This window comes from Cryptomeria japonica, chromosome 8, assembly GCF_030272615.1.
Source record: "Cryptomeria japonica chromosome 8, Sugi_1.0, whole genome shotgun sequence".
Taxonomy (NCBI): Eukaryota; Viridiplantae; Streptophyta; class Pinopsida; order Cupressales; family Cupressaceae; genus Cryptomeria; species Cryptomeria japonica.
The window spans coordinates 682,549,057-682,576,235 of NC_081412.1; the positions used below are offsets into that span (position 1 = coordinate 682,549,057).

The following is a 27,179-nucleotide window of genomic DNA, read 5'->3' on the forward strand; positions in this document are numbered from 1 at the left end:
AATATTATTTTAACCACTTGATGAGTTGTATTGACACATTCGTATTGTTATATTGTATTTATTTAATATTGGGGAATGTAATTGTGATGTACCCAATATTAAATGTGGGTCAAGGGTACGTACGAAAAATATTATATTTTATTGTCACATGGTTTTGATGAAATATCACTTGATGGTTTTGTGGGATCTTGTGTTTATAGAAGCAACCACAAGGGTAGTTGTTTGGGCTGGTTAGTTAGCAAGGTTAGAATTTGTCAAGGAAGCATTGTATGGGATGTGTGGATTCATGCTCGGTCACATGGAGTGCTTGTTGATGGCTGGGTTTTAAATGCTTTCCATAGTTGTATTGTAATGGACACATTGCTAATAATACATGGTGGATAATGCTTTTGGAGGCTGGGTTTTTTTCTCATGAGGGTTTTCCCAGGATATATCTTGTGTCTTGATTTGATTAAAATCTAAATTGGGTTATGTGGAAATTGTCAAAAAGTTGGCTACAAGTTTCCTTTCACTTGCAATATGCACAAAAATGATTCTTCATATGATTTCCTCTTAGGTGAGGATTTAGAATCACCTTGTTGTGGAGAGGATGATTATGCTCCATCTTGTTGTGGATTTGTCTTAGACTAATTTTGGTTCTTATTTTTTCCTTGATTGCTTTGATTCCCTTTATTAGCCACCTAAGCTTGTAAATTTGAAGATTTGAGAATCCCCATCTTGGTCAACTTAGATTGCTCAAGTATCAACATCTTTGTGAATGCATCAAATGATGGTGGACTGTAAGAGGCACCTTGAGCCAACTAATGGGTGTGAAGGCTAGAAACAAAGGTTGCATACTCTGATGTAAGCTTGTCCAACAAGTTGTAAACCAATCGAAAATCCTTTTTGTCAATGTCACAATCCTTAAACTTTTCTCTTAGATCATTTTCTTTTGTGACATAATCTTGGATTGTATTAAAATCCTTGGGTTCCAATGTTGTGAGTTCACTATCAAGCTTGTAGCCCTTAATCTCATCAACTTGACCATAAAATTTCTCATAAATATCCCAAGCCTCTTTAGTTGTAGTACACTTATCAATGTGAAAAATGAGGTCATCTAATACGTACTTTCTCAAGTTTCCAAGTGCCATACAAGTTTTAGTGAACCATTCAACTTTCGCATTAGGCTCATCCTTAGGTTTAGGTGGTGTTGTTATTGTTCCATTTACACAATGAAAGAGTCATTTTTCCATTAGTTTACTCCATGCTTTAATTTTCCATGATGCATAGTTATGTGAAGTTAAAAGTAGAAATTTAGGAGAACCTATATCACCAAAAAGAAGAAACACAAGATGGAGAGAGGCACAATCACACAAGTCACCTTCCAAATTACTCAATCAAGAAACCCCCCAAAAAAATGTGATGATTTGGCACTTTATACTTAGTGAATGTACAATGGGCCACTTGCAAAGAAGGAAAAAGTGGAATTTTGATTTCAAATTTACATCTGCCTCAAATAGGCTACAAGAGACCCCCAAAAATACTGCAAGTGATCTAAACTGAGATTCAAGCAAAATACGAGTAGCATATAGGCCAAAAATGACCAAATACTGAAAGTAAAATTTCTACTCACAATGGTAAAAATCTAATAGCACCACATGAAAGTAGTCAAAAATTTATGCACATTAAAAAAAATGACACCTGAAAAAGAGGTCATATGAGCCTAAATGAAGCCTCTGAAGTTGCAAAATCGAGGATTGAATAGGTACAGTCATGAAAAACTAAAAATTGTGAAAATTTTGTCCATTAAAATCAAAAAAATTCACCACCACTATGAAGAGCATGAAAAAGTAGCCCAACGAAAATAGAGGAGTCTGCTAGTGCTGACCGATAGGAGTTGACAGCCTGTGAAAGAGATGGTAGCATGTAGGAGTAGAACCCTACGAATAGCTCAGGGTTCAACGCTTGTAAAAAGGTAAGGAGAGGCTATGGCAAGACTGGGGGTCTCTGGATCCCCTTATTTATTTTTTTGATAAAATAAAACTTTAATAATACAGAGAAACTGTGAAATATTTAAAAAAAGAATTGAAATTAAATAAAAAAATATTTTGCAGAAAATAAATATATATTTTTAATTTTTTAAATCCATATTGTATAGCCAAATTGGCTAATTTTTTCCTCCAAAGTGTTTGAAATTGATTTTCACCAAATATAGGCAAATTTATACTCAAAATTCATGGAAATAGCATCTTGGACACAACAGTGAGGTTGAAATAGCCATAGGACACTACCAAAATATACATCTCTCTAGTTCTGAAAATAGAATGCTCCAAAATGTCTCCAAAAAGACTACTCAATGAAGCCCCAATGGCTCTGATACCATGTAAGAATTTGTTGAAAATAGCCAAGATCAAGAGCACATTGAATAGCACAAACATTGATAAGAATAAACTGTACTCTAATAAAGATGCAAAATACTGATTAATTAGATCATCAAGAATTATTAGCTACAATGTAGATGAGTCTTCTTATAAAGGCAAGGCTATATGAATATGTGAGCAAACAATCATGAAATGTGGCTCAATAAGAAACAAGGGTAGGTAAGGATAGGTAGGAGTAGGTAGGAGAAATAATTAAATATTCCACAAGAGGTGGATCACCCATAGAAGGTGGAATGTAACAAAATAAGACCACAAAAGGTGAAATTTCTCTTACATACATCATCTCTATGTGCACACTTCCCTAATTGTCTCATATCCAAACAACTCTGAGATGCATTATCCTAAGTCAACTTAAGTAGGTTGTAATTACATCAACAAATATTAAATGATTAAATACTATTGAATGTGTTATTCATGTTCATTTATAAATAGACATCTCATAAAAATATTAATTTACAAATAATTCAATACATAAAGATTTCTGCTTTCTAATATATTTTTCAAAGTATAAAGTATATTTTACTATCACGTAACCATTGCACCTGTTTTTGATGTAAGTTCTAGTTTATTTTATTATCAATTTTTTAGTATCCTTTTTGTTTAATTAAATGTATCATATCTTCATATCCATACTATTTATTGTTGTTTATCATTCCCTGGCTTCTTTAATGATTAAAATAAAATTTATATTATCATTGTTTTTAACTATTATTTGTCTGTCATTTTTAGCTATCGGTGGGACATTTGGCAATATACAAAGGACTGGTCGAAGAGAATGCATATAATGACGTGAAGAGAAGAGACCCCATTCATATGGGTGGGTGAAGATGAGCCCAATACTCAGCTGCCACCAACACATGGATGACAACTGGAATCTTCTATTTGAAGAGTTTTTCCGGGAGATTTCTCGAAGTATTGAATATGGCAGTGTGACATTGGGAGATTATGAATAGTTCCGAAATTTTGTACCAACAAAAGGCATGGTTTATGGAACTTAGACACTGAGGTGTAAAATAAATATGATATAAGGTGACAAATATCGATGATAGTTATTCCATTTTGAAGGAGGAACTCGCAGTGTTCTCTCCCACAAGAGTGTATTACACATATAAGCTTGCACCCCAAGCTGGTACAATGATGGTGAGAGTCAACTGGAAAGGCGAGCTATCAGTCTATTATTGGGTGAATAATAATAGCTGGAATGTGATTTGGTTTCAACCCCAATTAAGATGTGGCATGTATGGTATATGTGGGCCTTGTGGAGTGTGTTTCACCTAAGGAAACATTCAATCATGCAGATGCATGGAAGGCTTTTACCCAAGGGACACAACTGCTTGGAGTTCTCATGAGTGGTGTTCGAGCGGTTGTGTTCGGCGTACTCCATTAAACTGCACCTTCATTATTGGCGGTAATAGTACCACCGATATTTCCCTCCAAGTCACTGAGAAGTACTTATCTGATGAACAACCGTTTTTAAATTACGTCAAACTCGACTCGACGAGGATGCAAAACTGCTTGTCTCAATAATTGCTCCTACAAGGCTTTTTCTTTCACTGATTCAAATTCTGTTGTTTGTAAGTTGTGGTTTGGCGATCTATTAAGCATGCGATATACGGCTATTTCTTCATATGACTAGCCCTTGTTCATTCGATTGGCTGCTTCTGATGCATCACAGTTGTCAGTCAACCCAGGAAGAAGCAACAACAACAGAGTAGTTGCACTTTCCATTTCAATTCTATTGGGCATTACCGTTTTGGGTATTCTGTTTATTGGTGCATGCTTTATTCAGCGGAGGCACCAAAGACTGCTTGAGAAAGTTGTAAGCAACAATTTCTCCCATCAGTTGGGAAAGGGAGCATTTGTCTCTATCTTCAAAGGAACTCTGTCAGGCCGTGAAGAAGTTGGAGACTTCGGCAAAAACATTATAAACAACAGTAGGATTGCTGCTAAAAAAAAAATTAATTTTATACAATGCAGCTAAAATAATAGAAGAAATTAGATGCAATGGATGCATTAGTTTTCTTGTGAGAGGCAAGGACTAACAAGCCACTATTATAATATTAGTTATAATTCTTAACTCTTTAAGTATTATTAATAAATAATTTATATTTTTCAAAGGTTATCTTTTTTTTGTACATTGTAATATTATAATTGTTAATAATAAATTTATATTATATATATAATAGTTTTAATATTTAAGAAGATTTATTTTATTTTATTTTTTCAAAGAGGAATTGATTTTATAATGGATCTCATCTTTAATTGTTAAGAAAATATGAAATTGGGAATGACAGAAAAATGGTGCATAGAAGTGTAGTTTTCTTCATATTATGTGTAATGAAATATGATAATCCTTATTTTATTTTATTTTATTTTATCAATAAACTATGGCTTTATGTGGTTGCACAGTAATATTAATTAAAAATCATTGATTACATTCATATATTTGTTACATTAACATGACTAAAAATAAATTCAATCATGTAATATCATTGTTTGATAATATTTCTTTCTTATGAACAATGTCCTATGAGTAATGAAGTTGTAGCAACAGTGGTAGTGGGAGGCTTTGGCATACTTTTTCTAATATATCAATCTAATTTTTCCAATATCTATAATGTAATGTTACCTTGGTATTTTTAATTATGGTTAACATTTTTATTTTATGATATGTTTTTTTAATTAATAATTGTAGCATAAAATCTATCTATTTTGAAAATATAATTACATTTTCTTTTATTTTTAGAAAAAAAAAAAAATTCTTTTAAAATAATATATAAATCCTTTCATAAAACCAAATTGATTGGAAATTGTAAATGGACTTAAAATGAATTTATCTAATCTCCATTTATATAACTAGAAAATTGTCTTTATTTATTTTAAAATTAATTTTAGAGGCTTAAGTTTAAAATAGAATAGATTTAAGTGTAATTAAAATTAAAAATAAAATTCCCAACTTTGATTTCAAATTATTAAAATTTAGTCAACATTCTAAGAGTTTCAATTTAATGTCATGGTTGAATTTGTAAGGAAGACAAGTTCACTAAGAAATGTATATATTTCATATAACTATTAAATAGTATTGTTTAACATCCATTATATAGCGAAAACATTTCTTTTGTAGATGGATTGATTTCACAAGTTAGTTTATTTAAAATTATTTTTCAAAAATTGATTTTTTCAATGTAATCTAGTCACATTAAAGAAAACAATTAAAAAAAATAGTATTTAAGTTTTCATAATTAATTCTTCAATATTATTATTTTTTTAAATTATATTTTTTGTACTATGACCTACATTAGTCATATTCAAGAAACCAATTGTGCATGCTCCTATTATATATAATAGGATAAAATATTTAAAAATAAGATATATAGATTATAAAAACATTCAAATAATTAAACATAAAATTAAATTAAAATAATTAATACAAAGATTATAATAAAAATTAAAAATATCATATTTAAAAATATTTTATTAAAAAAAATTAATCATTTTTTATTTATTTGATGATTTTAATTTAATTAATACAAAAAATTAAATTTAATTATTGAAAAATAATCTATGATAGATATTTTATGTTTTATTAAATTAAATACCTATATTTTAGTTTTATGAAAAGAAAATCATATTATTTTTCTAGTGAGCTATATTATTCACATTCAATAAAATATTTAAGAAATCAATTTAAAAAAACAAGTAGCTAGGTTTTCATAATAAATGCTCTGTACTCATTTGGAAGAGTTTTTAATTAATTATTATATTAATATAATGTAATAAGTAAGATATATAGATAATTAAAAATATGTAAATAATTAAATATAAAATTAAATTAAATTAATTAATATTAAATTATAATAAAATAGTAAGACTATTTTGTTTTATAAATATTTTATAAAAAAAAAATTATTTATTTTTAATTTAATTGAGCATTTTTGTTTAATTAATCTATCATACCAAATTTATATTTAATTATTGAAATTAAATTATTAAAAAGGAAAATAATTTATAATAGATGTTTTATGTTTTATTAGATAAAATATGTATATTTTAGTTTTATGAAAAGAAATTAATCAATTTAGTTTAAAAAAAAAAATTGAAACTTTTATTTAAAATTGATAAATTATAATGTAATGTATCCAACACTGTAGTCTTATTAGAAAAATGGCTCATAACAAAATGTATTGTCCAATCATAACAACTATAAAATAGTTTTTTATGAGATGACCATTATATATGTGTGTGTGTGTGTGTGTGTGTGTGTGTGTGTGTGCGTGCACACACACACATATGCATATATGTACACACACACACATTTCTGTATACATACACATACATATGTATATACATATACATATCTTATCTAATTTAATTTGATTGTGTATGTGTTTTTGACAATTTCCCAAAAGAGTAGTGTAATTCAGTTGCATTGTGTGCATGCTTGACATTCCAATTTTTTTAGAAACTCAATCGATGTCAATATTCGCACTTCATTTTATTTTGCTAAACCATTTAATTTATTCTATGCAAAAAAAATAAAAAGAATTGATAGGGAATAGACCAAGGGCCAAATTTGTTTTATTGATTTCAATTATTTTACATCTCAGTTCGGTGTGGGTACTGGTAGGAAAGAACCGAGGCAAGCAAACCTCCAGTCTAGCCCAAGCAAGATTGACTTCCTAGAAAAATATACATGATGTTTTGATGGTATTTCTACCTTACATTGCTTGACAATTTTGCCATTGAAATAAGATCGTAAAAATTATACAAATGTTGTGGAATTTATGAAAGTTATGGAAGCTTTATATTCACTCTCTGATATAGTTCCTGGGGTGTTGCTTGAAAGATACTATCATTCCATCCTGGTATCCTTGCCCTGCAAAATAGACCAACCACCCAAAAAAACACAACACCATGCACTCAAAAATCTGCAAAACATCTTAAATTACCATGTCAGCATGTGTTAGTCTGAGATCAAGCAACAAATTGGTGAATAGAGGAAAATGGACCACCATAGTATAGTGGATGTCATAGTGATAATCAGAAAATGCTCTAGTCAGGCCATATAATTCTAGAAATTTATCCCGAGACTAGGAGAATTATAAAATTTAGGCTATGATTCATAGACCATTCATCCACAAATGAAAAATACAGAGCATATAACTTCATATGTATATAATTATTGTATTTCATCTCCCATAGAAACCCCATTCTATACAATTTTTATTCTTAATCCTACGGGATATTATTCCTACATAAAACATAAGTTCGATTAATTATAAAGGTTTGGATGCCATAGTTGTCTATACTGCCTAATCAAAATTGAAAATGTAGCAGACACAGTAAAAAATAAGAACCAAAGGAAGCATGTCTTACACATATTAATTAGTGGATCCTACCATACCAAAAGCCCATACTAAGTCTCGGTACCAGAGACTAATAGGTTAGTGAGACCTCTGTATCAACTATACTATATCCTAGACCAAACCAAAGAAAGGAGTTGTATAGAAAAATAACAGTAGGGTGGTGGAAACCAAATATCACCAAATCAAACAAAATTATGGGTCTTCAAGGGGGTAGCATGGTGAGTTAATCCTATTGTCCTTGGGAGTCTGAGCTAATAGGCTCCCCATCGAGCTCAATACCCTGCAGGTTCATGTAATTTTCAAACTAGGAGTCCTTGCTTGGAGCGTGAAGGTGACATAATGCTTTGGCCTTGGGATGGTCAGTTTGTCACTAATATTGACAAGAACCCTCTCCATCTCCCTCAAAATGGTTGCTTTGAAGACATCCCTGCATAGGGCAGCCGTGACCTCTCTGTCCTTCTCAAAATACATTGTCACAGCTAGGAACATGGCCGCTATATCCTGGTTGGCCCTAGTGGGGTCCTCATTATTGAGATATTCATGCCCTAGAGCTCTTTTGACGATGTAAATAACCACCTCATGAGGGAGACGGATAATCCTTCTCATCCTATCCTTTGTGATCACTCCGCAAAAGGCCATCTATCTTTTAACATTTATCAATCTAACCGGGGTATCCATGGTTGGAATTCACTTCTGATAAGCCTAAGAAAGTCAGGAAGGCTAGTCTTCGAGCTCTTATTAAATAAGGGGAGAATCAATGTCCTAGCAAAACCGAGGATAGGGAGTAATGATTACATGACACTTAGATCATTTTACTTAAGATTTCGAGTGATATGCTAATGCAATTAAGATTTGAAATTATTGATATGATAGATCTATCTTGTTGTTCACATATTCATGTAATCATTAAAGATCAAGGTAGTAATTACATTCTAGTACTTATGCCCGCCCCTTAATTGTATGATTTGTCTGTTAGGCATTCTCGAATAAAGGGGAGGGGGACACCAAGTTAATCCACTAGATATGGTCAAACCTTAGGATAAGGAAAATTTTTAAGAGTTAATGAGGATGATGTTCTAAACCCCTTATATGTTTAAAAAGGAAAAATAATTTTAAAGTTTGTAATTCTAGCTAAAATTTGAATACGATGGATACATCAGGAGGTAATCAGGGTGTCCTGGCATGATGTACATGAAGGAGAAACCATCCGCACCTTTATTTGCTAGCTGATCTGCTCTGGATTTGCCTTCTCTATATATATGGTTAAAGGTGATTTTATCCAAGGATTGAATATCAATTGTGATGTTTGAAAGGATAGCATTGAGTTTCCAATTAGGCATATTTCCTTTTCTGAGGGCATTAATAACAATAGTCGAGTCCCCTTCTATGTTGATTTTTCCTATTTTTAGGATTTTACATAAGTTTATACCTTCATGTAGGGCTCTTAGCTTAGCTTCATTGTTGGAGCTTATACCCATTGGTGAGGCTAGGGCTGTAATTTCCTCCCCTTTCGAATTGTGTTTACAACATCCAGTTCCCGAAATACCAGGATTCCCTCTGGAAGCCCCATCAAAGTTGAGCTTAAACCAACCATCTTTAGGAGGGGACCACTTACACTCCTTTTGTTTTTGTAGGTTGATGGATGGCCCATCTCCAATGTATGGGGGAATTTTCAAACCAATCCATTTTAGTCTCATTTCCCCATCCCATTCAGTCATTTCTAAATTTTTTTGACTCTTCATAGATTGACAATTGATTAATTCAATTATGGCTACCTCAACCTTGTTTGTAAGTTGAGGCCAATCCATCTTGCAATCTTTAAAGATCCTCCTATTCCTTTCTTTCCAGATCTCCCAAATTAACAATAAAGGATTTGTAGCCCATAAACCCTTATATAAGCATCTTTTGTTTTTGATCGGCCATGCTTGGAACATGGCTAGGACTAAGTCTGGGATGGGGGCGTACCAATTCATCTACATTTTAATCCAACCCCAAAAATTGTGGGAGTATTCATAGATCAACAATAGATGGTTGGTATTTTCCTCCATCTTCTCACAGAGAGGGCATCTACTAGGTCCCTTGAAACCCATTCTCCTGAATGTGGAAGCTATTAGGATTCTATCTTGAAGTGCCAGCCAGGCAAATAACCCAGCTTTGGGAAGACATATTTTATCGTAGCATAATTTTAGTGGGATGACTGTATCTTTGGTTTGACCTTTTCTGATGAGATCATTGTATCTTTCTCTTGTTCTATATTTACCTTTCTTAGATCCATCTCATGCTAAACCATCCTCCTTTTGAGTAAAGGAGATTTTTCTTGAAGCCAATGTGCCTCCTAGTACTTTTAACTCGTTAGGTAGGAGATCTAAATTTCCTAAGGATTTCCACTTCTAGTTTTTAATGCCATCGACTAAGATTTCCTCTATATAGTCTAAAACCTTATCTCCCCACCGACTCTCCATGATTGATATGGTAGTATTGAATTTATGTTCTCTACTGATTTCAGGGTAGCCTCCCCAAGAATCCTTCCAAAATAATGCTTTCTCTCCATTCCCTAAATTCCATGTATTCTTATTCGATATGATTTCCTTGCAGTTCATCATGAAATTCCAAATCCCTGATCTCTTAAGGGGGTAAGAGATCCTAAAGATGCTGATTGGATAAGAATTTTGGAGGTATTTGTTATAAACTAATTTCACCCACTTTAAATGGGCATTATTATACATTCTCCACACCAACTTTGACCCTAGAGCTTTGCACTGAAGCATTATGTCTTTTAATCCCAACCCTGCTTTTTCTTTTGGTTTACATAATTTATCCCATGCTACCAGGGGCATTCTAAATTTTTCATTGGCTCCTTGTGAAAAGAAGGTCCTTAGATGTTTGTTTAGCTTCTTCTTTTTTGATATAGGTAGGTCAATACAAGAGAGTTGGTATATGGGCATGCCAGATAAAACTAATTTTATCATAGTTGCCTTGCCCACCGAGGAAAGCCATCTTCCTTTCCAAGTATCTATTCTTCTTATAATTTTTGTTAGAATTTGGTCCCATTAATGTGAGGATATACATCCCTTATCCAAGGGTATACCTAGGTATTTGCAGGGTAGGTTGCCTTTGTTAAATTTGAGGATGTTGCTTATTTTATTTGCTAGTTTTTCTTCTGTGTTGAAGAAGAATATATTTGATTTCAGGGTATTGATTTCTTGGCCAAAAGCCATTGAGTAGGTGTCTAGACTTTGCTTGATAGACTTGGCTTCTAGCATATCACTATGTCCAAAGAGCATAGTATCATCTACAAATTGTTGGTGCGTGGTGGCTTCAAGTCCACTAGTAATTTTGATGCCCTAAATAGACAACTTCTCCTTGGCCCTATTAAACAGTCTTCCCATGGATTCAGCCATTAAAATGAAGAGAAAGGGAAATATAGGGTCCCCTTGCATGAGCCCTCTAGAGATAGCAGAAAAACCCGCAGGAGATCCATTTACAAGAATTGACATTCTGGGTGTGGAAATGCATTCGTAAATAAGGTTGATCCATTGTTTTGCAAAGCCAAAGGCTTCAAGGCATTTGCATAAGAAGTGCCAATCTACCTTGTCATAGGCTTTTTTGCATTATTTATTAGTCTGTATTGAGTGAATTGCTTCTTGGGCAATGATGATACCATCATAGATTGAGCGGCCTAGCATGAACCCATTTTGTTCCTCACTAATTAGCCGAGGAAGAAACCTATGTAATCTATTTGCAATTGTTTTTGTTAGCAGTTTGTATAATGTGTTATAGAGGGCTATAGGTCTAAAGTCTTCAAAGCATTCAACTTTGTCTTTTTTTGGTATTAGGGCGATAAATGTATTGTTTAGCTCCTTTAGTATTTTACCAAAGTTTCTTATTCCTTCTAATGCGTCTGTGACCTCATCACCAATAAAGTTCTAGCATTTCTTGTAGAAGGAAGCTGGGAAACCATCAGGTCAAGGGGCTTTGTCTGGGTTCATATGGAAAAGTGATTTCTCAATCTCTTCCTTAGTGAATTTTTCATTTACAAACTGATTCTACTCTTTATTTATTAGCTTTGGGATACAAGTGAGGACCTCGTTCGTAGAGGCTAATCTTGATCCGTCCAAGTTGTTAAAGATAATCTTAAAGTAATCAATTGCTTCTTTGGCAATGACCTCCGAATTGTTGCTTAGATTACCAAATTTAGTCTTACTATTGGTGATTTTATTTATTATTCTTTTCTGCTTGGTACTATTATGGAAGAATTTGGTATTTCTATTGCATGATTCTAGCTAGTGTTCCCTTGACTTTTGTTTCCAGAAAATTTCTTCTCTGGCCAAAATTTCTTCATATTCTGTTAATAGCGATCTTTCTTTAAGGTAGAGGTAATTGTCCATGCCCTTCCTAATAACCTCTTTGTTTATTTCCTTTAAATCTTCTTCTATTTTAATTTTTTTGTTGAAGATATTTCCAAAATTGTTCTTATTCCATGCTATTAATTTTTATTTTATTATTTTTAATTTGGCAACTACCTGGAAGGATTTGGAACCAGCTGCTTCGGCTTCCTTCCACCATTTTTCTATTAACTTTAATATTTTCTCATCTCTTAGCCACATTAGCTCAAATCTCAATGGGCTTCGGGTAGAAGGGATGACTTCTAAGATGTTGAGCTAGACTAGGAAGTGGTCTGATCTAGATAATGGCAGGATATTTGCTTCAAAGGAGTTCGGAATGTTGGCCAAATTTCCCTATAAGAAAAATGTGTCCAATTTTTCTATAATATTGCAGAATCCTTTTCTCCTATTATTCCAAGTAAAGGAGATCATTTCAATTTTGTTTTCCATTAGATTACTATTTATTATCCATTCTCTAAAATCTATGGTGGCCTAGGAGACTTCTTTCATACCCCACCATTTTTCCAGAGGATCCTCTATGGCATTGATATCCCCTCCTATAATACTAAACTGATCTAGCACTGAAGTAAAGAATTGCTCGATTTCAGCCCAGGTTTTCTTTTTGTACTTGTTCTGAATGGGACCATAAACATTTATCAGGAGGAATTTTAAATTGCTCTTCTTACTATTAACTATACCACACAACCAGTTGGGAGACTTATATATTGACTCATAGGAGACTGCCCTAGGGTCCCAGATTACTGCTAATCCTCTAGACGCCCCCACGGTTGGGAGGCCCACTACTTCTCTTATCCTTAATTTTTTGTTAAATCTTTCTAAATCATCCTTATTTAGTATTTTTACTTGTAATAAAATTAATTCTAGGCTAAATTTTGTTATGCAGCATTTTATGATTCGCTCCTTCTTAGGGGCATTTAGTCCCTTAACATTCCATGAGAAGACCCTCATTTCTCATTGGGAAGGATCTTCCCCTTCCCTGCATAAAAAATATTTGTTAATTTAGTTTGGCCTTCTGCCTTTCCTGCCAGATTGAGTAACTTTGATAGGGGTTTCCTACCCCTTCTTTTAATTTATTTGGCGGAATAAGGGGAACCAATATCTTCTATGGCTTCGACTAAACCAAGGTTGCCTCTTTCTAGTTCCTTTTCTCATTCCATGATCCCCATAACCTTTTGAACTAGATCCAACATAATATCTTTTTTTAAGAGCCCTAGCATAAGAAGCCTTTTTTGATATGGTAGTTCCTCATCATCAGTAATTTCATCTATGAAAGTATCCATCAGATCGTTAACTGTTTCATAGCCCACATAATCTAAGATGATCCTACTTTCTACTTCAATTCTCTTTAAATTTTCCTCCTCAGTTTCCTTGGTTTCTATATTTAGGGGGTCACTAAGTTGTGATATCGGGAAAGCTTTATTGCTCAAAACAAAAGGCAGGCAATCCATGCCATCTGGCTTGCCGATAACCCCTCCATTAAATGCCATTTCTAATTTCTCCCTGGGAGAACTCTGCATGCACCAATCCATGAGGGTAATCTCTTTGATGAGAGGGACAAGGGGATCTATATCCATAAGTGAGGGTGTCTCAAATATGCCACCATCATCACAGGTAATTTCCCCTTCCTCTAATTCCTGAATTAGGGTTTCCTTTTCCTTCCTATCCATTGTATTCCTACTCAGGTCCAATTTATCTGTGGTGGCCTCCATCAAAGTATTTATGGTGAAGCCTCCTCCTTCAGGATTGAGAGTTAAGACAATCTTATCCTGTGGGGGTAAAGCTGGACTTCTTTTTCCCGGTTTAGGCTTGGGAAGAGTTAGATCTGGAAGGATAACTTCTTTTGAGACCACTCTGCCTTTAAATAATTCTGGTTTAATCCAATAAAAATAGTGTTTTGTTATAATTTTAATAGGCTCAATGTTAACAGTTTTGATCAAAAATTTGACCATCATCCTGATGGTTGCAGAATCACTGAAATTTTCTTCTAATCCATCAAAAACCCCAAGTGAGTCACCTATTCTGACAAGGAAATGCTCATGAATAAGCTCTACTAGGAGGTTAGGTAGCTCTACCCACCTTGGGACAGAATGATCATAAAAAATTTTAGGCGAAAAATTTGGTTGCCATTTAAAAAAGGAGAAACAGTAACCTTTAAAGAAACTAGGTTGAAAATTTAGTAATTTATCCCTTAATACTAATGATTTACAATGAATAAACATATAATTGTCTTCTAGGGTTGTGATACTTACTTGCCCTTTGGTTGTGGAGATCAACCACTGGATAATATCCTAGGTGGAGGCACCGAAACCGCACCATTTGCCATAGAGACCTCGTCCTTTGTAATCCTCCCAGATATCATTTGTGTACTAGTTACTTATGATAATTATGTCCTGACCAGAGCTAATATGAGAATTGACTTGCTTCTCGCTATTATGATTTTGAGACTTGCTTGTTGAGTTAATCGCCTGAGGAAGGGCCATTGATGGTTTTGGCAAAGACTCCCCATGAGACCTTTTTTCCCAAGTTTTACCCTATTTGCACCCGTGGCAATAGAATTTGCAGTAAATCGCGTTAGTCCTTGTGGTGGCCACCAATTGTCCTTCCTTTCCGAGTGGTCCTTGTGGATCACTATCGATCTAGGGTTCTTTTGTTTCCCCAACCAATCAGTATCTACTATCGCAGATGCAGAGATATCCTTATTTATTGTAGATTTAGATTTATTTTGGCTGATTGGGGGGCCACCTGGAACCCTAGCCGCATCCTTGCAAATTTGATTCAGAGTAATCGGGATCGAATTTACTCCCATAGCACAGGATTGCATAGATGAAAGGGCTTCAAATCTGTTCGCTGAACCCAGCTTGTTTTTGTGGGCATTCTGAGAAAATGAATTAGCTTGCCTTGGGGATATCCTCTTTGTCCCCTAGATATTTTTTGGGTGAAGGACGGACTTCGCAGCTGGATGTGATTTCTTGATCACAGGATACTGTTTACCACTTGTCGTGGTTTGGGCAAAATTTTGCAAAGCCATTTGAAAATTTTAATTATTCTGTGCAAAATTTTAAAACATCAACACTTTTGTAGCTTTCAACATTTTTCAATTTAATTTAATTATATTGTGTGTATGCTTAACACACAAAAAAATTAAGAATATTAGTCAATATCAAATTTAACACTACATTTTTTCTACACTATCTAGATTTACATCACTCCAAATTTCAAACCATCATTTTTGTCACTTTCCTATCATTTAACATAATTTAATTGTATTGTTTGTATACTTGACACTACCAAAAAGAGAGTCCATGTTTAAAAGAAAAATTATCTCAATCAATATCAAAATTGACACTTCATTTTCTGTCTTTTTTTATTTTTCATTATAATTTAGATACATCATATCCGTGCTTCACACTCCAAAGAAATTTAAAATTCTAATCAATATCAATATTGACACTATCACATTTTTTTTTTAAATCTAATATATTTTATTCTAAATTTCAAACAATTTTTTTCTGTATCCTTCCTATTTTTATCGGCATTGTCAAATTGAACGGTGTGAAAATGATCTCATTTGACAATAGAAAAGTTTTTACAGTACATGTAAAAAAAAATCTATGTTTGAATCAATATCAATATTCTACGTTCCAAATTTCAAAATGCGATGAACGTGTTTGACAATCCAAAAAGTTTTGAATGTAATTATCTGTTTCTTCATATTTTATTCACATCCATGATATTATAAACAATTACTTCTTCAGTAAAAGTCTGTCGATGATATTATATTTAAGATGGCAAGTCTTACCTACCATGCATTATAAACAATTTCCTTTTCATATTTATAGTGTGAAGTTTTCTTTGAGTGAAAAGAGTTTTTCACAGTAAATATATTAAATTATCCAATTTCTAAAGATGTTGGTTTTAAATTTATTCTTATGTTAAACGTTATGTTAAACGTTTTGTAATAGGTAAAACTAAATATATGATTTAAAATGTTATTAATATAAATTTCTTAAATATATTTATTTTATTTGTTTAAGAATTATTTAACTTGGTATTATGTATAAAAAAACTATGTAAACTAAAAATAATAAAATATGTAAGTTGGTATAAATATTTTGTTATATTAAAATATTTTTTAATTATCAAATAAATTAAGATATATCATATTAGTTATTTAATATTATAGATTTATACTTTTTATTTTATGTAGTATAAAGATATTATCTTAATATAAGATATCTTTAATTTTTTAAGTGAAGATATTTAATTTAAAAATAGTTTAAATTTAAATTTTGTTAATATAATTTTATTTTAAATTTAATTTTTTATATTTAGTTATGTTTTTTCAAATAAGAGTAGATAAAATAGTTTGCAATGTAAAATTAGATAAGTGATAAAAAATGAATTTATAGTGGTTCATCAATATGGCTCTATTCACTTTCAAGCAAGGAAAAAAAAATTATTATTATTTGTGTTTTCTTCACTTGTTGTGTTATGGAGGAGCTCATCCATGTGAGCACAATAATCCATGTAAACCAATGAAGTTATTTAGTTGTTGCATTGCAAAGAAGACATGAGATAATCCAATGAGGGTTTGACTTCCTTTATTTGCTGTGTTTTAGAGGAGATACATTGTATTTTTTTTTAATTCTCGAAATCGCCAAATAATGCGAGTAACATTGCTAGTAATCATGGTGCCAAGAGTGTAGTTCTAGATAGCACTTGCCTTTATCTTGCTTTGTTAGATGCTCTTCACAATACTAGAAATCTACAATTTGATGAGATTATACGACAAGGCCTTTTAGAATATTTCATTTTTAATGTACGCTGTCAAGTACAAAAAATATGTGTGCAACTCGAAGAGGGTTATGAAGTTGATGTTGAAGATGAGGTAGAACACCCTTATAAGAATCCCTATCTCATTACACGATCTTATCATGCTCAACTGAGTGATTCTTGTTCATAGAAGAATGTATTTATCTCAATAAGAGTGTATATTTCACTACACTATTAATAAAATTTATGTTTTTGTGAAGTATATTTTCTCTTTTTGGTGTTTATCATGTCTGCACTAAATATTTTAATCTCAGATGCACAACTTCTTAAAGGATCCAATTATGCTCCATGGAAGACTAAGATGCACATGATTATTCAATTTGAAGAATTATGGGAGATTGTCATTGGATCCATCACCCATCCAAATGATGTTAATAAGAAGAAAAAGTTTGACAAAGTCGATACCAAAGCTTTGATGTTGATAACACTCAGTATCAGGGATGAAATTCCACTATATGTTCAAGATACAAAAATATCAAAGGTGACTTGGGAAGTGATTTCCACCATCTATGAGGCAAAGAATCAGACTAAGATTCTTCATCTTCAATCTAAACTTCATACACTTATTATGCAAGCTTGTGAGAAAGTGGAGATCTTATTGTGTCACGTGTCTGCCCTCCAAGAAGAGCTTATTGATCTTGGTGAGAAAGTAGAACACAAATTACTTGTCCCAATCACCTTGCAAGATCTTCCTTCACAATTTTGGATATTTGTCACAACTTTGAATATCACTAAACAAAAAGTATATTTTGAAGAATTAGTGAATCTACTTAAACAAGAATATGCCATTTAGTCTTTACAAGATGATTTTGGAGAGAAATCTCATCTCTCAACCACAACAAGGAAAGAAGATTCACAAGGGACCCTCTCAAAAGAAGTCTTCATAGTCACATCAGTCTTCCAAAGGGAATCATTGGTGTCACATTTTTCATATTGATACACATGATACTAATTATTGTTGGTACAATGGTCTTACACAAGACAATTCTAGTAAGGAATGTCCATCTAGTTGAAGTCATTCTTGCCAATTGAGAGGATATCCTCATTGTAGAAAACAAAGAGGACATGTTGCTACACAACAAGATGAGGCATTTGATGAGGATACACCTCTTGCTAGAAATTGCGGTATCAATAAGAATTTAGTCCTAGTCTCCCAAACTACTCCCTCATCCAAGGATGTTTTGTTGATTGACTTTGGTGCTAGCAAGTATATGACTAGAAACAAAGAATTGTCTGATACTCTAGCTACTCATCCTACTGGTGACCTCATTTAGATAGCTGATAATAAGGAATATTTTTCCAAAGGCATTGGTACTATCACCATTCCTCTTGGAACAAGAAGTTGTTCTCTCACCAATGTACTCTATGTGCCAGGGTTGACATCCAACCTCGTTTATTTGTCATCTTTTGAATCATAAGCTTAAGGTGGAGTTTCAAGTTAAATGTGATGTCAAATCTTGTCACGTATCCCAATATGGAAAGGTTATTTTTCAAGGTTTTAAGAAAGGTCATATTTTTGCCCTTGATGTGGTTTCCTCCTTTGAGGCTTCTCTTTGTGCTTCTACAATGGAATCCACTTCTCTCTAGCATTATGCATATGGATATCTTTCTACCTGTTGTCTCCATTAGCTTAGCTCCCAAGACATGGTAAGAGGTATTCCTCGTTTTCCTTCTTCTTTGCTAGTTTTCTCTAACTATCTTGCAAAAAAACAATATAAAGTCACATTCAAGTCTAGCACCTACCATGCCATAAAACATCTTGTAGTTATCCATCATAATCTATGCAAACCATTGTTTGTCTCCTTTCAAGGATGCAAATAATTTTTAGTTTTTTGTGGATGACTTCTCTCGCAAGGCTTGGCTATATTTTCTTTTGAGGAAGAGAAGATTTTTCTCACTTTTAGGATTTCTACCATCATGTTTTTCAAGAGTTTTGCAAGTCTCTTGTCTTCCTCCATTTCGACTGAGGGGGGAATTCACTTCTAAGAAATTTGTGGGGTTCCTGAAGTCTCATGGCATAAAATAGCATCTAACAACTCCGTATACACCTCAACAAAATGGTGTTGTAGAATGAAGCAATTGGAATGCTATGGAGAAGACTCGATGCATGCTTGCTATAACCAAGCTGGAGGATCATTTTTGGGTAGAAGCAGTTCACACAACAATGTACCTTCTCAATTAGTCTCCTACAAAGATATTAAAAGGCAAAATACCAAAAGAGGTATGGAGTGGTCACAAACCATCTATATCTCATCTTTGAGTAAATGGTTGTACTACATATATGCATGACCCATCTCACAAGAGGAAGAAACTTAATTTGAACACAATTTAGTGCATCTTTTTGCATTACAGTTTGACTTCAAAGTATTATCATCTCATGAATCCTAAGAGACATGATATTGATGAGAGGAGAGATGTGGTTTGTGATGAGATATCTTTTAACTGTCAGTTGCATAATAAAAATTCATTCTCTTCCTATAGGCTTCTGTCACAGTTTGATTATGTGATTGAGAATTTCTTTCTACAAGAAAATGAAGGTAGGTTGCACAAATTATTTTTTGTTGATCTTAGTGCTTTGGAGAGTCATTCTTCAAAATCACAACACCATCCACATCTGAAATGGACCCAAACTACCTTCAGGGATTCCCACCTAAGCACACTTCTAGACCTCTCCACAAGAGTAATGACATGCAGTCAGGCAGGGTATGAGGTGAATATAGCCTTGATGAGTTCAGTTGAGAGTAGTACTAAACCTACAATAGCTTGTGAGGCTCTCATTCAACCCCATTGGAAGAGCACTATGGACATTGAATATAAATCTCTAATGAATAATCACACATGGAATCTTTTCGATCTCCCTCCAAGAATGAAACCCATAGGCTGCAAATGGGTTTATCAAAAAATACAAAGCATGTTCTATTGTATAAGGGATATTCTCAATAGGCTTGCATTGATTATGGAGAGATCCTTGCCCCCACTACAAACCTGAAAAATCATTTAAGTTGTGCGTGCTTTAGCTAGATGGAATGGATGGAGGCTTCATCAGATGGATGCCAAGAGTTCTTTCTTGAATGGTGATCTTGAAAAGGAAGTATACATGGTCCAACCTAAATGCCTCATAAGTGAACATAATCCTCATAATGTATGCCATCTAATAAAGTCATTCTATGTTCTTAAACAAACCCCTAAGGCTAGGTACATTAAAATAGATGGTCATGGAACCTTTTGCAGTATGGTTTTAAATCGTAGCCCCTCAAATTCTAATTTGTATATCAAAAAGGTTGGAATAAATATTGTCATACTTTCATTGTATGTCAATGATCTTGTGCTCACAAGAAGCTCAAATTATCTCATTGATATTGTCAAACATGATGTCAAGCAATCCTTTGACATGAAAGATTTTGGGCTACTTCATTATTGTCTTGGCTTGGAGATATGGTAGAAGGACATCATATCTTTATCTCAGGTTTGAAATTTACCAAAACACTCCTAGACCTTTTTGGTATGTTTGATTGTAAGCCTTTGCCCACACCTATGGAGAAAGGTTTGCAACCCTTTTGTTTCCAAGATCCCCCTCAAGTTGATTCAACTCTCTATAGGTAGCTTATTGGGAGTCTCGTCTACTTGATGTATAGAAGACCAGATTTATGCTTTGTTGTCAGTTATCTATCCAGGTTCATGTAGGAGTTGATGAAATATCATTGGATTGCAGCCAAGCATTATTTGTTGTATGTCTAAGGTACTCTTGAGTATGGTCTGGAATATAAGAAGAATGATCAGTTTTGGGTCTCTAGATGACCACAAATCAACATCAACATATCTTTTCATCTTGCATCTCATCATATTTCATGGATTAGTAAGAAGCAAACTGTTGTTTCTCTCCCATTCACCAAGCTTGAATATTGTGCAGCACAAGAAGCTGTGTGTGAGGTCATTTGGTTACATTGCATTCTAGATGATATGGGTATTGTTGAGGATCAACCACCAATTCTTTTTTGTGACAACTAGGGATTGTTTTTCAAAACTTGTCAAGAACCTATTTTTTTATAAGTGCACCAAGCAGATAGGAGTTGAATGTCACTACATTTGAGAGCATGTATTGCAAAACCACATTAAAATATAGTATTGTCGCTCTAATTCTCAAATTGTTGATATTCTCACCAAGTCTCTTGGTAAGGTCAAATTTGAGTTGTTTTTGGGATGTATATGTAGAAATAATGTGTTAACGGGGGGGTCGTTAGTGTAATATTGTAATTTTCTTTTCTTTTCTCTTCTATTGTTCACAATGGTACATGTTTCTTATTCCTCCAATGATGGTATAACTACTTTATGCTTTGTATCTATTTCCTTCAACTAATAACATATCTCATCACATTGCCTTCATTTTTTCCCTTCTACACCTTCAAATTTAACCCATTTAAGTACAAAAATAACAAACTTCAAAAAGTAAAAACTAATCTCTAGCACATTCAAATTTGTTACAAATGCATGTATTTAAAGTATTTTTTGGAGCCATTATGTGGTTGCTATGATGTAAGGGTTTCTTAATCCAAAAATAAAATAAAAAAACTTGCAAATAAAATAATACCCTTAAACAATGATTTGGGAAGTTGGGATTTGAGTCATATTAGCAGCCATCGATTAATGTTAATGTTAAGGTAATTGGATAGTCTCTTTTGTTGAGCTATGGTTTATTCTTAAGCTAGCCATAATGTCAATTTAAGAAGAGTGCATTTGATGCGAGTGGATTGGTTTATTGATGGGCTCTGATAATGAAATCCAAATTGACATAACAAAATATAAACAATATAAACATAAATACACAAACATTCTTGTGGAAGTCCATTAATGGGTCTCATGAACCAGCCACTAATAAATTCCCTAAGAATATCTAAATACAAAAGTGGAATTGAGGCAGCAAAAATTAAGACTCATTCTTTCTGCAATAATGCTACTCAAAATCATAATTTGTAATATTGTAAAAAGAAAAAAAATTAGACAGACAAACATCTCCAAGAAAGATATGTTATACCTTGGAGTTGGGACCATAATAGTGGATTTATCTTTTGTGGGAGATCTTTCACCGAGAACTTCATTTTTGGTATTTTTAATAGAGTGATTCGGTCCTGCATATCATCAAAGATTGTGCTCTAAAATGTTTGCCTATTATATAAGAAAACTACGATCACAAATTTTAGAAAATTTGGGATTAAAAAATATTTTAGAGTTTTGGTTAAACAGAGAATGAATGATATGGTTGCATTGTGAGCATAGGTGACTTTGTAAAGCGCAAATGGATTGCAAGAGGGGAACTTCATCATAACTTTATGGGTCAAGTGGAAAAGATCACCTGGGAGACTTGAAAGCAGACACCCAAATGTTCGAGTTGTTCGATACATAATAAGGAATGAATATAGCGATTACATTTAATGAAAACAATGATTCCAATAAAATGAAAACAAACCTGCATTTAATGAAAACAACAATTACAATAAAATGAAAGAAAACTTACATTGTGACTACTAGAATATCAGATTCTACTATTTCATAACTATAAATAGATCTTTCTAATCAAAACTTTGTTGCTTTGGAGCTGAACAAAAAAACTCGTACTCTTTTGCTAATCGTGGTAGGGAGGCATTATAAATTCTTTTGAAGCTTGGGAGTTACAAGTGTAGAAAGAGAGACGTTACAAAAAACAAGTCATTTTATCTTCACAACTATACTCATCCCATTGGTAACTTTTATCCTTTCTTGTTTCAAATACCCATTTACTTCCTACTTCGCCCACAGGAATGCCAACTTTCATATGTTTTAAATTGTGCACTTGGTATATTTTGGTAAATGATAGGAATGTGAACCATTTTTTTTTGTTTTTATAGATTTGGTGACATTCTATTGTTGCCTTTAGGCGTAAATAATTAATAAAAAATCAAAATATATGTATTTTTATTTTCAATTAATTAATAAATATGATCAAATATACATCCTGATATCTACATAGATGTTGCCCTCCTCTTACTCTAAAGAGATGGAAAGAATGAGTAAAAAACATTTGATAGTCAAGATCAACTTGACTAAAATTATAAGTAAAGATATTAGTTTTCCACAATCCATATTAGTAAATGTGCTCACTTCTGATTTTGATTGTGAATGTTTGTTTGCATTAATGTTTCGGATCACACTCTGTGATCCATCATTAGGATGATAGAAAGCTCAAGGAGTAGAAAAATGGCAATCATCGGGATGATAGAAACCTCAAGGACCAGAAAAATGGCAACATGCCATTAATCTACTCCTTGAACTTTCTATCATCTTGATGATGAATCACAGAGTGTGATCCGAAACATTGATGCAAACAAACATACACAATCAAAATAAAAAACAAGCACATTTATTAAAATTATAAGGTCAAAATTCAACTCCCACATAAGTCAAATCATTGCGAGCAAGTATTACTTATAATACTTTCAATTAAAAATGCAATGTCCTCTAGTGCTTCTATTCTTTGTAAATTTACTTTACTAATGTTAGAAAATTTTTAAATGGAGTGACCGCAATGTATCTGTTTATTTGAATTTCACCCTTTTGTGACATTGGCATTTTGATAAATGATCATTCCTTCACTTCTTTAATGGTTACAACATAATTTATTTATATTATTACCATTTTACTATCGTTTAATTAAATTTATCAGATTTCCACATCCATATTATTGATTGTAGCTGATTTTTAGATAAATGATCATCCCTGACTTCTTTAATTATTAAAATAAAATGTATATTATCATTGTTTTTAACTATTAGTAGTTTCTGTCCTTTTCAGCTGTCGGTGGGACAGGGATGTAAGATGGGAGCCTTGGCAATATACAAAGCACTCATCGAAAAGAATGCATATAATGACGTGAAGAAGAGACATCACTCATATGGGTCAGTGAAAATGAGGCCAATACTCAGCTGCCACCAACACATGGGCGACAAGTATTCAGATTCTTCAATTTAAGAGGTTTTCCTGGAGATTCATAGAAGTATTGAATATGTTAGTGTGACATTGGGAGATTATGAGTGTCTGAAATCTATTCAAAATGGTAATTTTTCAAGTCAACAAAAGTAATTCGGAAATTTTGTATCGGCAAATGGCATGGTTTATGGAATTCAGACACGTCAGGTGTAAAGTAAATACGACGGGTGACAAATATGGAGGATAGTTAATCTACCGTCAAAGTCTTAATCAGATGTGCCCTTGATTTGATATTAGAATCCGATTTTATTTCAGTTCAATGGACAACTTCCCAGCTAAGAACGACTAATTTTCCAAAGTAAACAAAAGTAGTTTGCACTTAGCTGGTCTATTTATGTCTCAGTACAATCTATCTGTTCGCCACAGATAGATATTTCCTCCTTTGCTAGACATCTATAACTAGATGAAAGAAATCATAGCCGAAAGAAAATGGATCGTTTAGCATTCAACTTTTTGAAACGTTTCATGTTAGCTCTCGCTATACTTATTCCCCAGGAGAGTTGCGATATATTTGTCCATGGTGGAGACACCCTCTCTTTGGGGGCTTCTCTGAAGGGAAAGCAGACCATCATCTCAAAGAATGGCACTTTTGAACTGGGATTTTTTACTCCCAACGGAACCAACAACTGGTATGTTGGGATCTGGTATGCCCAAATCCCTGACAAGACCATCGTTTGGGTGGCTAACAGGGAGACTCCTGTCAGAGACATGCCTGGCGTTTTTACGCTCTCTTCAACTGGTTATCTCACTGTCTCTGATTTGCAAGTAAAAGCCATTTGGTCGAGTAATAATACTCACCAAACAAAGACATCGAGGGCTTCCATACTCGACGTTGGCAATTTTGTTCTTTTCGGCGCGCAAAACACTTCTGAGATTGTGTGGGAGAGTTTTGCAAATCCCACAGATACATTTTTGCCTACCATGAAGTTTTGGAAGGGCTTGAAAATAATTTCCTGGAAGAGTTCGGTGGATCCAGCGCCTGGCCCCTTCTTTGAACAAATGAATCCATCCCCTGGTAAGACTGACGTCTTACTGCAGTATAAAAATGGTGTTTCATATCACAGTACGGGAGAATGGACCGGTAGCTACTTCGCCACTTTGCCAGGGTCTCCATCTTATTCCATTTTGAAGGAGGAACTCGTAGTGTTCTCTCCCACAAGAATGTATTACACGTATAAGCTTGCACCCGAGGCTGGTACAATGATGGTGAGAGTCAACTGGAAAGGCGAGATATCAGTGTACTATTGGGTAAATAATAATAGCTGGAATGTGATTTGGTTTCAGCCCCAATTAAGATGTGGCGTGTATGGTATATGCGGGCCTTGTGGAGTGTGTTTCCCCCAAGAAAACATTCAGTCGTGCAGATGCGTGGAAGGCTTCAACCCAAGAGACGCTGCTGCCTGGAATTCTCAGGAATGGTGGCTAAGCGGTTGTGTTCGGCGTACTCCATTAAACTGCTCCTCCATTAATGGCAGTGGCCGTGGCACCACCGATGGTTTCCTCCAAGCCATTGATAAGTCCTTGTCTGATGAAGAGCCTTTTCAAATTATGTCAAACTCTACTCTACGAGGATGCAAAACTGCTTGTCTCAACAATTGCTTCTGCACGGCTTTTTCTTTCGCTGATTCAAATTCTCCCGTTTGTAAAATGTGGTTTGGCGATCTGTTAAGCATGCGGGATAAGGCTATTTCTTCTGATGGCCAGCCCTTGTTCATTCGATTGGCTGCTTCTGATGCGTCACAGTTGTCAGCCAGCTCAGGAAAAAGCAGCAGCAGAGTAGTTGCACTTTCCATTTCAGTTCCTTTGGGTGTTGCCGTTTTGGGTATTCTGTTTATTGGTGCATGCTTTATTCAGCGCAGGCGACGAAGATTGCTTGAGAAAGTCGCGAAGCAGGACACACCAACATTGCCCAGAACATTCACCTACAAAGAACTAAAAGTTGCAACAAAGAATTTCTCCCATAAGTTGGGAAAGGGAGCATTTGGCTCTGTCTTCAAAGGAACTCTTCCAGACAATAAACTTGTAGCCGTAAAGAAGTTGGAGACTTCAGCAAAAGCAGAAAAGCAGTTCCGTGCTGAAATAAGCACTATTGGAAACATACATCATGTGAATTTGGTGAAGCTCTGTGGATTCTGTGCAGAGGGATCTAAAAGAATGCTTGTTTATGAGTACATACAAAATGGGTCTCTCGACTCTTTCTTGTCCACCAAGTCTAATGAACCAGACAAGGTGTTGGACTGGAATACCAGATTTGGAATAGCTTTGGGCACTGCAAGAGGGTTACTTTATCTCCACGAAGAATGCAGAGATCGCATCATCCATTGCTATATCAAGCCAGAAAATATCCTTCTAGATGCGGATTTCTCTCCAAAAGTGGCTGATTTTGGGCTGGCAAAGCTTGTTGGCAGAGATTTCAGCAGAGTGCTGACGACAACAAGAGGAACAAGAGGGTATTTGGCTCCAGAGTGGCTCTCGGGCTTGCCAATAACAGTGAAGGTGGATGTATACAGCTTCGGCATGACCCTATTCGAAATAATCTCAGGCCGACGAAATAGTAACTTGAGCCTGCAAGAATCTCAGCACTACTTTCCGGCTTGGGCAGCAGATCAAATTCAGAAGGGAAACACAATCGGTATTGTGGATGAAAGGATTGCAGACAAGGCGGATGTTGAAGAGGTGAGAAGAGCAGCTGTGGTAAGCTTTTTGTGCATTCAAAAGGATGAGATTGAGAAGCCAAGCATGGCTCAAGTTGTTCGGATATTGGAAGGAAAATCAGAAGGTGATATGGAACAATATCAGAGATCGTTGCAAGCGCTCGTCCAATAATTTTGGAGTTTATCGAATTGTTAATGTTTTTAAGAAACCACCTATTTGGAAACAAGTATAATAGTCAGACATGAATTACATATGTTTCCGGTTATAGTTGTTTCATATAGGGTTATAGGGTAAAGGTGTTGATGATTGTTGTAACATTAGTCAGTTACATTTGAACACAATCATTGTTGAGAATTGATGCATGACAGTATTTTGATGATTACAATGTTGCATTTTTTATTTTAGATTGCTATAGTTTAGAATTTAGTTTACATTTATTTTTAGAACTATGAGTTAATTGAGCTATTTGAATAATGGAT

At 34.0% G+C, this 27,179-nt stretch overlaps 1 protein-coding gene across 1 annotated transcript; it reads left to right on the forward strand.

Moving 5' to 3' along the window:
* The first annotated feature begins 24,474 nt into the window (after positions 1-24,474).
* On the forward strand, positions 24,475-26,871 carry LOC131032395 (G-type lectin S-receptor-like serine/threonine-protein kinase At2g19130). Its single transcript, XM_057963357.1, has one exon. It carries the CDS (start codon positions 24,475-24,477, stop codon positions 26,869-26,871), a length of 2,397 nt encoding a protein of 798 aa, XP_057819340.1.
* The last annotated feature ends 308 nt before the right edge of the window (positions 26,872-27,179 follow it).